The sequence below is a fragment of the Pagrus major genome, chromosome 1 (genome assembly GCF_040436345.1).
Source record: "Pagrus major chromosome 1, Pma_NU_1.0".
Taxonomy (NCBI): Eukaryota; Metazoa; Chordata; class Actinopteri; order Spariformes; family Sparidae; genus Pagrus; species Pagrus major.
The window spans coordinates 26,390,857-26,406,857 of NC_133215.1; the positions used below are offsets into that span (position 1 = coordinate 26,390,857).

At 42.5% G+C, this 16,001-nt stretch overlaps 1 protein-coding gene across 1 annotated transcript in view; it reads left to right on the forward strand.

Annotated features, from left to right (window-relative positions):
• pkd1a (polycystic kidney disease 1a) overlaps positions 1 to 16,001 on the forward strand; it is a 75,337-nt gene that overhangs the window by 39,908 nt on the left and 19,428 nt on the right. The window contains exons 19-31 of the mRNA XM_073472130.1: positions 69 to 2,686; positions 3,745 to 3,942; positions 4,038 to 4,337; positions 4,475 to 4,920; positions 6,072 to 6,222; positions 8,985 to 9,137; positions 10,053 to 10,193; positions 12,053 to 12,374; positions 12,540 to 12,756; positions 14,651 to 14,810; positions 14,914 to 15,066; positions 15,189 to 15,333; positions 15,628 to 15,972. Coding sequence (XP_073328231.1) covers positions 69 to 2,686; positions 3,745 to 3,942; positions 4,038 to 4,337; positions 4,475 to 4,920; positions 6,072 to 6,222; positions 8,985 to 9,137; positions 10,053 to 10,193; positions 12,053 to 12,374; positions 12,540 to 12,756; positions 14,651 to 14,810; positions 14,914 to 15,066; positions 15,189 to 15,333; positions 15,628 to 15,972 — 5,349 coding nt within the window. The remainder of the gene's footprint in view (positions 1 to 68; positions 2,687 to 3,744; positions 3,943 to 4,037; positions 4,338 to 4,474; positions 4,921 to 6,071; positions 6,223 to 8,984; positions 9,138 to 10,052; positions 10,194 to 12,052; positions 12,375 to 12,539; positions 12,757 to 14,650; positions 14,811 to 14,913; positions 15,067 to 15,188; positions 15,334 to 15,627; positions 15,973 to 16,001) is intronic.

Sequence of the window (16,001 nt, forward strand, 5' to 3'; positions counted from 1 at the left end):
TAAAATGAAGTAATGACTAATTTCACCTCTCTTTCCTTCCTCTCCCTTTCTTGCCTCTGTCGCTACAGGAATATACACAGCGCTGGTGTCCGTGTCCAATCGGTATGAGAACATCAGTCAGAGCATCAACATGAGCGTCTACAGCATCCTCACTCGTGTTGATATACAAACGGAGCCGAGACTCCTCCTCGCAGGCAAAACCGCTGATTTCGAGGCGCACCCTCTGCCCTCGCCCTATGGCATTCATTATGACTGGCACTTTGGAGATGGCTCTGCCCCACTGCAAGGTCGACGCGTTGCACACACGTTTGCAAAGAGTGGCGTCTTTAATGTCTGCGTATCGGTAAATAACACCATTAGCTCTACGGAGGTCTGGACCGAGATGTTTGTATATGACGAGATTGAAGATTTAAGAGCAGAGAGCTCCTCTCCTACAGAGCTTCACAGCCCTACTACAGTATGGGCACGCCTTGCATCAGGAAATAACATCACATGGACATTCTCCATGGGCGATGGGATCACCCACACAATATCAGAACCTCATGTGTCACACGTCTATGAGAAAGATGGCAACTACACAGTGAACGTGACCGCCGCAAATGCTGTGAGCTCTGGCTGGACAATCCTACGAGTGCAGGTGTTTGTCTTTCAAGTTGTGAGGATGGAGCCTTCCGGGTGTGTCCAAGAGCGGACCCCCGTCGACTTTCAGGCCTGGGTGTCCGGTAACGCATCGGCTCATCTTTATGAATGGAGCTTCGGGGACGGAAGCCCTAACGAGACACACCCTGGCAACCCCAGGATCTCACACACCTACCTGACGAGTGGGAACTACCATCTCTCTCTCTCTCTTTCCAGCGGGGTAAACAAAGCCACCAAGGCCTACTTCTTCAACTGGGTGTGTGTGCAGCCTGCTTTAACCAATATCAGCCTTGCACTTGAGAGGTCACACTACGCAGTCGGGGAGGAGATCAGGTTTCAGGCCAGAGCTGAGCCGGAATTTAACTACAGCTATCAGTGGGACTTTGGTAGAGAGGAAGACCCTGTACTCACCAGTGGTTTTGGAAATGTCGTGACAACGTATAAAAGCCCAGGTCATTACATGGTGACAGTCATTGTCTTCAATAACATCTCCACCAGTAACACCAGTGCTGTGATTGAGGTTCTGATGCCTGTTGGACCAACTGTCATTCAACATAATGGCACTAAGTACAACAACCTGACCCTGAGAGCCCCGTACGCTTTCACTACATCTTCCTTGGCTTCCAACGTCACTTACGTCTGGAACTTTGGAGATGGGAATTTGCTTAAAGGCCCGAATGTCCTCCACACCTACAACATATCTGGAAACTACAATATTACGCTGACAGCAGCCAACACAGTTAGCAGGAATCACACGATTTTACCTGTTGCTGTGCTTGCACCAATCAGTGGGTTAACTGTGAACGCCAGCTTGATAAATGTCCCTCTGAATGCCTCAGTCCATTTTGAGGCCCAAATGGAGAAGGGAGATGGCGTCCGGTTCTCTTGGATTTTATGTGACCGCTGCACCCCAATCCCAGGGACACACACCATGTTTTACACCTTCCGCTCTGTTGGCACCTTCAACATCATTGTGACAGCGGAGAACGACGTAGGAACGGCACAAGCGAGCATCTTCCTGTATGTCCAACGTGAGCTGGAGGGGCTGCAGATTGTAGCAGAGGAGGAGATCGGAGGAGGCACAGGATTGGATGGTTGCTGCTTCGCTACAAACCGCGTACTCCACCTTCACGCCGCCTTAAAGGAAGGAACCAACATGACGTTTACCTGGAACCTCATTCGAGACCTGGACCCCGTCAGCTCGAGCTTCAACATAAGTGCGAAGACGGTGGAGGTGAATTTCTCAACACCAGGCCCATGTGACATCTCTCTCCAGGCAGCCAACCTCCTGGGCAACCTGTCTGTCAACAGAACCATCAACTTCCGGGAACCAGTCGGAGTGGTGTACCTGCAGGTCAGCAACAATCCAGTCGCAGTCAATGCTCCAACTAACCTGACAGTACTCACCAGTGAAGGCTCCAACCTGCAGTACCGCTGGTCTGTGAATGGGGACACTCTGCAGTGGAACAAACCCTGGAAGACTCACACCTTCATCAGTCCTGGCCTAAAGCTAGTTACTGTGGAGGTCTTCAATGAAGTTAGCTCAGAGGTTGTGTCAAAGAATGTCAGTGTCCAGGAAATCATTTCTGGGCTGAGGTTCACAGCTACCAATGTGACAGAGGAGAATTTCGTCGCCACCGGTGTGAGCGTGTGGCTCCAGGGTGAGGTACTGACAGGAACCAGTGTGACGTGGACGTGGCTGTTGGAAGGAAGAACAGAAACAGGAAGGAAAACGTCTCTGATTTTCCATGAGCCAAAAACAGCCAATGTTACTCTGAATGCTGCCAATGATGTCGGCGGGCAAGTTGTTTCCAGAGAGTTCTTTGTTCAGGACAAAATTCAGGGCTTGGAGCTGAGGGCAAGTAAAAAAATCGCAGCAGTCGGTGAGAAAGTGGAGTTCACCATTTCTATGGCAGCGGGCTCAGACGTCAGTCTCATCCTCAGCATCAGCGGTGATGCCACCATCATCTCTCAACCCAACCAAACCTACATCCACACATTCAGCAGGGTGGATACATACATGGTGAATCTCACCGCTCACAACAAGGTAAAGTCAAACGCTATGGGTTGAATATATTATAAGGACATTTAATATAAATGGTTTGGGTGGTTGTTTTTTATAAATATGATATATGAGATAACATTTTAAAATTAAAGCCATCACAGCCATGTCAGAAGTATAACAAGGAAAGCTTTTTGTTTCATTAAGCAGTTCACACTTTATTTTCTATTTTTGCCATTCATACATGTGTAACACTGAAGGTCTGACATGTGGGTGCATTCACACATTTGACAGTCTAATGACACTTTTCACTACTATTATTGTAAGTAACTCTAATTCTCTGGATGCTGCGCGTTACAGAGGTCTTCACGAGTAGAAAAATAATTAAATTTAAGGACATAATGCACAACGTACATAATTTTAGTAGGGTTTGTACAAGTCTTGAACATTTGGAAAACGCTTGAATTTATCCATCATGTTTTCAAGGTTAGGATTATGCTTGTATTCAAATATAATTCTTGAAAAATGCTTGATTTCTTTTTCTTTTTCAACCTAATCTTTTTTTTTTTTTAAATCTGCACAAGCATTTATGTAAATCAAATGAAACAATCCTGTCATCACCAAAGTTAATATAACCAGCTGATGAAATAAACAAAGTAGCAATATATATTGTTTGCTGAAAGGAATTCTGTAAACTCCAATTTGTTTTAATTTCGTCGATGAGATGATAAAGGCTTTGTTCTGGTCTGTAATTTTTTGGGTTAGGTAGCTTGGAAATGCTTGAGAAGTGATGGAATTTTGCTCTTAAAAATTGTACAAACCCTGTTGTTTGTTTGTTTACAAATCTTCCCTTTAAGTTGCTATTTTTCTGAAAATGTCAGACTGCCACTGACTACCGCATCACCACCCAGACCCACCCACCCATGGCTCTGAACTGAGGATACTGAGAATAAAATGAACTTAATGCACATTTTCTACAGGAACATATAGCATCAGAACAATTTGATTATCAGTACATTGACTCTGATGTCAAATACAGCAAGATAACGTAATCAAACTAATACAATGCGTGTGTTTTTATGTGTTGCAATATGACAATCCAGGTGAGTTCCAAGAGACGGCACCTCCAGATTGAGGTGATGGAGCCGGTCCGTGGACTTTCCATCCTGGGGAGCTGTGCAGCAATCGCTGTAGGTGTAAAGAGAGTGTTTGTGGCCAACATCGTGACGGGCAAGCCTGTTAGTTTCCTGTGGACCTTTGATCTGCACCACCACCACCAGGCATCAAGCATAGGCAAAGAGGTCAGATCACTTTATAAATCTTAAAATTAAATATCAACAATATAGTTTAAGCTGCACAAATGGTGGTTTGAACTGAACCAATCCCTCTACTCCAGGTGTACTACACGCCAGAAGAAGCAGGTTTATTGACCATTTACCTGAAGGCCTTCAACTCACTACATGCTCAGAACATCACCAAGCACATCCTGGTGCAGAACCTGCTGATAGACGCCGTCCTATATGCAGCACCACAGGACACTTTCATCAATAAGACGGTGACACTGAAGGCATATGTCACACCCAGATCTAACCCTGTGGAGTGCTTGTGGGACTTTGGTGATGGTTCTACTCCGCTTCACACCAACACCACAACTGTGGGTTATGAGTACAGACACCCAGGACACTACCGGGTCAAAGTATGTTTCTCTGAACTGCATTATTCCATGTACTCAGTAGATCCATTATTTATTTGTTGACTTGTAAAATATGAGAGAAATACATTTGACAGGAGCCATATTTTGTGATATCACTGACTTGTTTTTCTTCCTGCCAGGTGAACTGCAGTAACCTGGTGAGCTGGGTGTTGGCCCAGGTGGAGGTAAACATCAGTGTGTTAGAGTGCGAGGAGCCAGAAGTGCAGGTGGTTCAAGCCCCCCGCATGGCAATCTGGCGCTCCCAGCCCGCTTTGGTGGAGGCCAGTGTGGACCTGAAAGGCTGTGTGCGCTACGGAGCTCAGTACCTCTGGCAGATACTCGCAACACCCTCTTGTGATATTGACAAAGACCAACATATTCCAGCTATGGCGGGGACTCAGCCCTCTCAGTCCGTGCTTGTCCCCGTCATCCGCCTGCCGGTGGAGGTGGATGTGCAGCGACTGCAGCTGTCATTGCCGAAGATGGCTCTGGCAGCAGGGAACTACACCTTAGTGTTTTCTTTGTCATACGAAGACGTGCCGCTGAGGAAAGCTGCCTGTCTGCACCTCAGTGTCATGGCTGCCAGGTCAGAGGAGAAATACATTTTGACCCTCTCTCTCTCTCTGTCTCTCTCACTTGTTTCTCATTTATTAAAATTATTATATTATTATATAGAATATACAGTGTTTTAAATTATATACAGTATGTTATATAATTAATAATAATCTACTTGCAGTAGATGTATATGCAGTATGAAATTAACCCAATGATCTACCCAAAAATGAATGACAGTGGCAGTAGATACTAATGGTGTCATTGGTTCGCGGTGAACAAATGTATATAGAATTTTAAGTTTTAACTAATGATTATTTTCTTTTTTTGATGAATCTGTCATTTATTTCCTCGATAAATCGATTAGTTGTTTGGTCTATAAAATCTCAAAAAATGTTTATAAATGTCAGTCAGTGTTTCCCAAAACCCAGGATCACGTCTTCAAATTTCCTGTTTTGTGCACAACCAAAACATTTCTTGTTCACTGTCACAAAATAGTAAAGAAACTAGAAAACATTCACTTTTAAGATGCTGAAATCAAAGAATTTTGACTTTTTTTTCGTAAAGAATTCTTCAAATCAATTATTAAATTATCAAAATAGTTGGCAATTAATTGATTAGTCTTTTAATCATTGCAGCTATCTGTAGAACCTTCTCAAACCATTCCTGTAGCATAGTCCACTTCTCTGGTGTTGATACTTATGCTCAGTATGTCCCAAACACATGTTTGCCAAAATATGGGTAAATTCAGTCATTTCAGTTCTGACACGTCCCTCTCAAGCTTGCAAGGAAGCATGTGCTTGGTAAATTAAAATTATGCTTCTCTGGGCTGCACATAAGTGAATGTACAGGGGTTTCGATCAGACATGTTACAGTGTATGTTTCTTTTATACACGTATGGATTGGGGGTAAAACATACAAATCAGTGTCACCCCGGTGATGTAAACAAATCACTTTATCCGTGAAACAAACAAGAATTTGGATTTATCATCGTAAATTGATTGGACGATGACAAGATGGGAAGAGGAATTTTGTTTCCTCTGCTCTGCAGAAAATCAAACAAAATCAGAACGAATCTAAATGTGAAAGAAAAAAATAGCTGATAACTCCTTGAGGTTAAGTTGAATGTAAAATTTGTCTTTATCTTCTTTTTTAATGTTAATATTAACTAATTTTTCCTGCCAGGTTGATGCCCATCATAGAGGGGGGCACCTACAGGGTGTGGTCGAGGACACAGGACCTGCAGCTCAGTGCCGAGCAGTCCTACGACCCCAACATGGACCCAGAAAACCAGTCACTGCTCCACTACCACTGGAGGTGTCAAAGCACTTCGAAGGTAAGAGCAGACATGAAGCAAGAGTCGATTCCACACATTATAACTTTAAAAAGAGGCAAATTAGCTTTTTCTGGTTAACCTGTTCTCATTCCTGGAAATGTATGTGAAATTATCCAAAACACATATCCCAAACTAGCCCAAAGTAAATTCAAAGCTGTTGTTGAGCCATTTGGAGTACAGGCATGATTTTGGGCTCTGTTGAAAGGTTATAAGGTGATTTTTTTTCCCCCCACGCTGTCAGAAGCGTTGTAAGTGCTTCTGGTATTAATCTATAGGAGATTAAACACACAGAATTATTTATTATTTTTCTCGCCTACATTTTGTTATTCAAAAATAAGCCTGCAGATGACCTGTACTGTAACTGCCAGACAATGGGTCCACATCATAGAGTCTTACATGGTCCAAGTTCAAATTCAATAACAGTATCACTGAAAATGAAAACTTAACACTTGTTTTTCTAAGGAAATATTCAGGCACCTGGCAAAAAAAATTATATTTTTATGATCTCAGAGAGTAACAGGGGCAAAAGCTCATCATGGTTCTTTATTTCTTTATTTACACTAACTGTGCATATAAAATAATCAATAACAAGTTCTTTGGTGGAAAAACAGCCTATTCAAAGAGCAAAATGCATAAAACTACATGATTTCCAGTTTAAGGGCTTTAAAATGATATTAACTATATATTGCTGGATCTTATTGGCTACATGATGCATCAGTCATCTGGAGGCTGGCGTGTGAGTGTCTCAGGAGACAGGAGAAAGTCGAGAGTTTTAACAGGTTTAAATTGGCAGTTTCTTTTGGTCACTTAGTGACACTTTCAGACTTTGCAACATGTTTCACGTGACACTACAGTGCACATTTATTAATATACATTCATGGCCTCACCAGGATTGTAGATTTGTATTCGAGCCACTCGTTAATACTATATGTAATTGTGCCAAATAAATGGAGTTTAAGTTCAATACAGTTCAATACAGAGAACCATACAGTGAAATAACACAAGAGGGACTAACAGCTGCTCAGGTTTCTTACATTGCAGCATAGCTTAGAGTTTTTGTTCAGATAGCATATATTTATTGTAAAAGTACCTTCTAATATATATTCTATATATTCTAATATAAAATATTCATATTATTTATTATATAGCAAATTACAATGTCCATATGCATCAAGTACACAGGTGATAAGAGTTATGTTTTTAAATGTCTCAGGAGAGTACAACAGAGTTTTCACTTGCTCCTGTAGTCAGACATATTTTCAATATTTGGCTTGACTCTGATAGAAATAAAAGAGTGTTGAACTGTCAAACCAGACTCTACTCTCAAGCATTTTAGTGGTCCGTTTTTAATGATGAATTCATAAGACAGAGTTTGGAGAACAGACTAGATTTTGCAAAGTAGACTATGGAAAAATTACGTAATGATCATCTGGTCCTGAGTACTGTAACTGTCTTCAGAGAGGCTTGGCAGCGTCAATGTGAGGAGGAGAACTCAGATCAGGACTGTTTGTGAGTGGGTTTCTGGACTGTCGGGTGTACGCTTTTGTGTGTGTGCGCGTGTGTGTTGTCACCGATTCATTTAGTGTATTTCACACTCACCACTTCCTCGGCTGGGTGGGAACACATTCTGCAGCAAAAGACCACAATATCAGACCCAATAGGATGGGTGTGTACTGCAGGAATGTGTGCGTGTGTGTGTGTGCGTGCGTGTGTGTGTGTGTGTGTGTGTGTGTGTGTGTGTGTGTACTGTACATCTAAGCAGACAGGCATTTAAAGGGTTATGTAACTGTTTAGAGATAAACTCAGCATTCCACAGCTGGTGCTCTGCTCCCCACCCCGACAATTACCCACTTACACATACAGTAAACAACATGCACACATCATACACACACACACACACACACACACACACACACACACACACACACACAGCTGTGTAGCAGTGCTGATAAAGAGAAAGAAGGACACTCAGTCCGACCACAAAGAGTGAAACAGCGCTCTGGTAGAATCAACTGAAAGCTGACAAAAAATCATAGAAAAAAGTTGAAAGAAACAAAATTGAACACATTTCTTACATATTCCTGGCCTTGGATACTAACGCAAGTGAAGGAGATGATAGAGTTGATTTAAAAAGAAGTAGAACTGACTAAGCTAAATAGCGAAACTGTTTTGTTACAGTTTCTAGCTGTTTACCCTCCATTTTCATAAGACTGCTACTGATTAATATCAATCACTAACAATTGTTTATTGTATTTTATTTTATTAACTTACTTTGATATAAAGTTATCCCTAATTAAAAGTTGTATTAAAAACAGAGGTCTTTTTTTGAGGGAAGCTGTTCTTGAAAGAACATAAAATGCAAGTAATCATGTATATGCAATTTATGAATGTGCTATGTTATTTAAAGCTTAAAATCAGTTCTGAAAGATACAAGTAGCCCATGAATAACCATGAGTAGCACGGTGGTTTGTTCTCTTTTGGCTGAAATGGCTGTGGTTCTCTTATAGATATTTCCTGTAATCCAGTAAAGAGAGAATTGCAGAGGGACTTGAAATAAAGACAAATAATGACTTTGACTTTGTGACTTTGTTGCAAAGTTACAAAGAACTTAAGTTAGAATAGTCAAATCAAGTCTAATGGCTGTATTACTGTGTGACTACAAGCACTGCTGTTACATATCAAATCCTGTGCTCATGTTATGTCAAAGTTATAGTTTCAGAAACACAACACTGCAAAAATAATGGCCCAATTTCTGCTTGCAGGGCCCAGAGCACTGCTCCAGTCTGAACTTCGGTCTGGGCTCCAGCGGTCCCGTACTGGGAATCTCCGGCTCAGAGCTGGAGGCGGGCGTTGAATACACTTTCAAACTCACCATCAGCAAAGACGGCATGGCACCAGAGTCCACCACGCAGACCGTAAGTGCACACATTCTCCTACACAATTTATCTGTCTAGTCAACACTTCATTATAATTACTATTAACAATACATACAATATACAATTGAGAGCCCTTACATCTTGATCAACAGAGGACAGTGTTATGTGCCATCTATCTTGACTGACTGTACCATTAACATCTCGAGCATATTGGAAGTGATATGCCACTCGGTCTTCGACTACTAGAGGAAACTGCTGTCAGAAGAGTGGCTCTCTCTGTAATTTGTGACACATACAGTAGCAATCAGGAAGAACGTCTAAGCAGTGTGTAAAGGACTGCTCCTGTTGGAACGCAGAGATGACGTTCAAGCAGTGTTTGTGTTTGTTTTGGCTTTGGCTGTATGAGTGTTACGATAATAATGAGTTATTGATGCCACAGTGAGGAGAAAGTGGGTTCAATAATTTCTGCTTCTATGTGGCTCTAATAATAATAAATTCATCATATGCATGTGCTGCTTTATATGTGGAGAGATTTTATTTAGATTGTTGTCATTTCATTATGCCAGTAAAGATTATCATGCCATTTTCTCCAAATATCAAGTTCTCAGCGTTCTCAACTCCTCTCTTCAAAGCTTTCTTTGTCTTGGTATCTTCTTTTCTTTGATCAGCAGCTCGACCACCACAAATAATAAGCTGAGCCTTTACTCTCTTTGATCACATAAAATACAACACAGGGTAACCAACAAAGTTGAAAGTTGGAAGAGAGTAAATGTCGTTTATCTAGTGTGAAAGTACATGTCATAAAGAAAGTAAGAAAAACAACACAAGGATCAATAAATGTTTGTGTTCTTTGTAATTAAGTGGTTGGGTTCAGTTTTCTTACTGGAATGATCCTATCCACCGCCTGCATTGCTAACATTTGAAAGCACTTATATGTTTGTGTGTGTGTGACAGGTGCTCGTCCAGAGCGGCCATATTCCCATGGTGTATCTGGAGTGTGTGTCCTGTAAGGCCCAGTCCATCTACGAGGTCAGCCAGAACTCATACGTCTACCTCAGAGGAACCTGCACTAACTGCCAGGGCCTTCACCGCGGGGTAAACACACACATACACACACACATGGCACACACTGGCAGACCGACACAACTGTAAAAGCACACAAAATCTAGTTCTCTGTCTCGCAGCAAAATGAGGTCAGTGCACCACAAAAGGGAGAGTGAAATCAACATTTCCAGATCCTTTCCTTTCGTCTCCTCCTCCAGCTCCACCTCTCTCCCTCTCTCCTCTATTTAGACTGTCACCAGGATTTGGGATGCAGGCAGTAGTGTGTGGGTGTGAGGATGAGGTCATTGTACAACTGGAGCCAGAGACAATATGTTTGGTCCTCAGTAACACAGGGAAACCATATGAAAGACAAAACACTTGTTGTGTCACTGGGCCTCAAGATGCAAATCCCAGCCGACTGCGCTCAGCTGAACTTTAACCTAGGTCACTTTTTTATAATCACACTGTACATCAGTTTCCATTCTGCACTGGGGTAGTGTTGAATTTGGTACTTGCATTTGACGACACATCATTCCCACATGTACATACAGCATCAACTGGAATCAAACAGCTGGAAGAAGTGCAGCTTCCATCAAGAGTCATTCAGTTCTACTTATTTATAAAGCATTTTTCAAACAAAAGTTACAAAGCACTTGTAAACTAATTTGAATTGTGAGAGATAAACTAAGCAAAAATCTAGTGGCAACGACAAATGCACATCTTCACTTAATTATAAGGCGAGCTCGGGGAACCTTCATTAGACAACATAGAAACTTTAAAGCAACATTATGTAACTTTTTTACCTTAAAATAACAGCTTCATAATCATGTTGATGGTTCAGTGTCTTGTAACAGGGTGAATGGTGTCTCAGTCTCTGCCACTCTGCCCCCCTATCACTTGTTTCTGCACTATGTAACTTCAGTGAGAGGGTAGGATCACAGCGTTACATACATGTTTACTTCAACATACAAGTTTTCAACACATAACATTGTTATGACGTAATGAGTTTTGTTTATAGTTAGCACCTACGTTACATCTGACAAACTGTTACCTGGGTTTTGGATTTACAACAGTGGTGTCACACTCAGAAACTGTGCTTTGTACAAATTTTACAAAATGCCAGTTTCTACATAATGTTGCTTTAAGTTGCAATTACAGTGAGAAATGTACTTGGGGGGGGGGGGAGGCCCACACTGGAGAAACAGGTCACCTACACTTTCTCTTGTTGGATGAGTACAATGAACCCAAAAAAGTGTGGTTTAATTTCTTAGCAATTCCAAAAGATAACATACTGTATGTCTGACCTTCTTAATTTTTCTTAATTGGAGAAAAAAAAGGTTCCTTAATATAAATAGAAAACTCTAAGGAAAAGTCAAATGTGGCACCTAAATGTGCAGCTTTATAGCAGGGATTAAAGTCAGGACCAATAGTAAGTACCTTTTTTATATTTCGACATGTTGGGATTTATGCGTATTCACTTTCGTGCCGAGAGTTAGATGAGAAGATTAATGCAATTCCTGTATAAGAGGGGTATCAATCTTCTAATCACTTCAAAGCTGTCTAAGCCCATTATGTGCCTCTCATCTTCAACCTAAGTACCCATTTTTCAAACCCCCTACCCTGGAAAAACACACTAAAAGTATTAAGCCTTCAGTTACAGCCTTGGTTCAGGACAACCCCATGAATCATTATTGGCACTTTAAATGGCACTGCCAGTCACTGCAAATGTTTGTCTGTATTAAAACAAACACAGTAAGACAAACATCAAAACAAATTTAATAAAATGACTTTAATGAAAGCTTTTAGGGTGGCTAACTGATGCTCATTTAATTTAGTAATCCCTTTATTAATAAATTATTAAATCAAATGTAGCTTGCTTGTACTAAAATCATTCTCCCTCTGTCTCTCAGCGCTGGCGTGCCATGACGCTGCAGAACGAGACTCTGGCCCTGGACTACTCCACCACCACCACAGGAAGCGAAGGCATGAACCTGGTGCTGCGCAAGGGCGTCCTGCGCCACAGAGATGCCTACATCTTTACCCTGCACGTAACCGACGGCAGCCTTGACGGCGAGGGTGTCGCCTCCATTACTCTGCACCACAATATGCCCCCGGCTGGCGGCGAGTGTCACCTGACAGGGGGAGGGGAAGCGGGATTGGAATATGGGGAGGGAGACGGTGAAGGCTGGAGGATACGCACTCTTCTGGACCGGGTGCACTTCAACTGCTCAGGTAGGAACAAGGAAGCCTTCACCTCGCTATCAAACATCTGAATCGCAAATAGGGATTTTGTCAAATTAATCCAATCTCATGAGTAAGTTTCTCTCTCCAGAACTTACAAAGGACATTGTCCTCTCTTGTTTGTCCACTTTCTCTTCTGCACTTTCTTCCCTCTAGGTTACAGTGATCTCGGGGTATCAGAGACTCCTTTGCTTTACAGTCTACTGGTGATTCGCTGCAGAGAAGACTACTGCGAGGACTTCTGTGTGTACAAAGGCAGCAGCCCAGAGCACACTGCCTTCCTGCCGCCAGGCTTCAGCTCAGCCCAAAACCGTGTAGCTGTATCCATCACAGTGGAGGACCACCAGGGAGCTGCCATTACTGCGCTCAACAAGTAACTACACTTTACGCAGTTGTTTAGCTCAGTTAAGAAGCAGTGAGGCCAATTAAAAAGATCTAGTCCTCAGCTTTTTTTATGTGTATATCCCAAGCTACTGTAGCCAGCTCAGCTTGTACTTTATTGAAGTTTTTCTGAGTGGTACAACAAATCCCCTTCATCTCAAAGTTTTTGTTCTTTCGTTTGACTTTTGATCTTCCTATCAAAGTAAAAAAAAGCCTTATTTGACCACAGAGATTCATAAAGTTTAGCTCTGTAGTTCCTGACAGTTTTGTGCCTTACGCAGGATTTATCCTCTCTTAAAGGTCCAGTCTGTATAATTTAGGAGAATATATTGGCAGAAATTGAATATAGTATTCATAATTATGTTTTTAGCAGTCCACCATACTGAACCGCCATCTTTCTACAGTAGGCCAAAACGGACAAACAAAACACTGTTTCCAGTTTTTTTAGCAGCCACAGTAGGGAGGGTGAGATAACCCCACTGCTAGATGCCACTAAATCCTCCACACTGGTCCTTTAATAAAGGTTAGCTATGTGGTGACAGCCAGCTTAGTGCCTTAAGGGCCCACATGTACTGAAAGTGATAATCGACGCGACTCAATTGAAGCACGTCATTTCATGCTCCTGTGGTCCACTGCAGGCATCAGATTTGAAATGCCAGCATCACAGAATCAGCAGTATTTTTGGAAAAATGCTTTTCATATGTAGTACTCATATTCCTCTATAGTGACCTCAGTTGTGCCCAACGATCCCCTACACATGCACGTCTGCATGCACATATAGACACATGCAGCATGTCAAACCCAAAAGAAAAACTCTGTCTCTCTCTTTACATTGTTAATATTCTCTCCTCTTGTCTCCTCACACTCCCAACAGAATGGTATAACAGTGACCTCAGTATTACAGAAATGGGATCAGTTTTCACAATAGCTGAATTTTGTCATTACTGATCAGAGGTTTCACAGCAGTGTGTTTCATAGGGTGCAGCGGTGCACAGCACCTCAGCTGTAATAACTCTCTCTACTTCTCACTGTCTCTCCCTACGTATTCTTTCCTTTTAACTCTCTCCAAGCAGGTACCACGGCTGCAGAAAAGCAGCTATTGTCATCAAAATCGAAACGAGGTCTGAGTACGAGCCAGAGGCAGTTTGACTCGCCTCATAATGCTATTGATGCGCATTCAGCTTACCTTGACTGTAAAGTAATAGCCTAATAGCCTATAATAGCAGTTGAGAGAATCTCTGCTTTAAGATGAGCTGCTAGGATGAGATCTGGAGCACATGGAGGGCCCATTCACTGCTAACTACAAAGACTAAAAGTCTTTCTAGGCATGCTCTGTGAGGCTGACCTCAGCATTGATTATGATGTTGATGTTGTGAAGGACGTTCATTTACCATGTCTGAGATCTTAGTTGGAGTGTTTGCATGCCAACATGAAAAGTGAATGGCTCGTATTAAAATTCATGAGATTACACAATTTTATATCAATCCATCAAATAGTTGTAGAGATATTTCACTCAAAACCATAAATGTGAACCTCATGATGGTGATAGAGGTAAAGTCAGGGGATCAACAAAGGGAGTTAGATCAGGAACCACAAATGTCTTTACAGAATTTTGTTGGAACCCATCTCAAAATTGTCCTGCAATTCATACAATAGTTGAGATATTTCAGTCTGGATCAAAGTGACAGACCAACAAACCAACACTGCTATCCTTAGAGCCATGACTGAAAAGTCTTCATGAATTCATCTGACTCTGGATCCAAAAAAAACATTAACAAATGTAAAATCTTACCATCTAATCTTGTCCCTTTCTTGTCTGAACCACATTACTGTCCTTACAGTTACAGTTAGAAACACCATATTCAATAACAGTGCTTTGTGTCCAGGTCCATCGAGGTTGTGCTGCCACATCCGCCCCCAGAGTACAACAGCCTCCCCCATTGGCTGTCTGAGCTGACAGACAGCAAACTCAAAAAGCTTTTGGAGCAGGGAGACTCCCAGAGGGTCAGAGAGTTATCGCTGGCTCTTATAACAGTCCTAAATGAGGTAGGCCCAGCCACTCAACACTGATTAATACCTTTATCGGTTCAATCATTCTTCCATTGATAATACATGAAATCTATGTATGCCTGTTTTTACCTTCTTCCAGTATGAGCAGACCAGGAAGTCGGTGCGGGTTTCCCAAGATGAGCGCAGTCATCGAGTCAGAGTCCGCAGCAACATCACCAGAGCGCTGACAGCTCTCGATCTCACCACTGTTAGCGACATCCAGCAGACCTCCGCTGCTTTGGCTCAGTGCACGGTGAGCAGGATGAGAGGGAGGAGAAAGGGAAGAATAGGGAGAAAGAAAGGCAATTAGAATAGGCAAAGAAAGAAAAGTTTGTTAAAGCAAACAAATGATCAGTTTTGTGGGGTTTTTTCCAGGCGGTGAGTCGAGAGTTCATTTGTGAGGAGTGTCAGAACAGCACTCTGAACAAGCTGGAGTCCATGCTTGAGATACTGCAAAGTGACACTAAACAGGGCACCGTCACCCCCACTGAGATAGCTGACAACATCCTGAACATCATGGGTAAGAAAGAGCGTTTGCTGCCTCTCTGCATGACCGCCTCCATCGTTCAGATCAGTAGAGCTAGCAACAAGTCATTTAATCATGCATGTTTATTGCTAAGTGGAGGATAATACACGCTCACTGCTGCTGCGTATAACGCTATCACTTAGAGTACTCGCTCTGAAAACCATAAGAGACCATAAGTGCTTCATTCTTTACAAGATTATATAATTTATTTTCACCAAACATACATTTGGGGTAAAAGCTAAAATCATCATCAACTGACGTCATCTCGTGTCCTCTCCTTCCATCCAGGTGATCTGATCCATCAGGTCAGCCAGTCAGCATCACAGTCTAACCTCCAGCCTCCCTACCTGGATTCCTCATCACCCCCCTTCACCTCCCCTCTTAACGTTTCTGGTGAGGAGCAAGGAGGCCCCCAGTTAAACCCCTCCCCCTCCTCAGTGGAACCACACCTGGAACCGCACCTGCAAGTGGCCGCCAAGGCTTACAGCCTGTCCTCAGTCCTCATGCTGATCCTCATGCATGCCCGCGTGCTCAATGAGGAGCCGCTCGTGCTGAGGGGAGCTGAGATCGCCGCCACAGGGAAACTGGCAGATCCCCAGAGCCTGCTCTGTTACCACGGCAACAACAGGCCAGGTAGGCTAGCATAGTGAGCGTCTCATGAG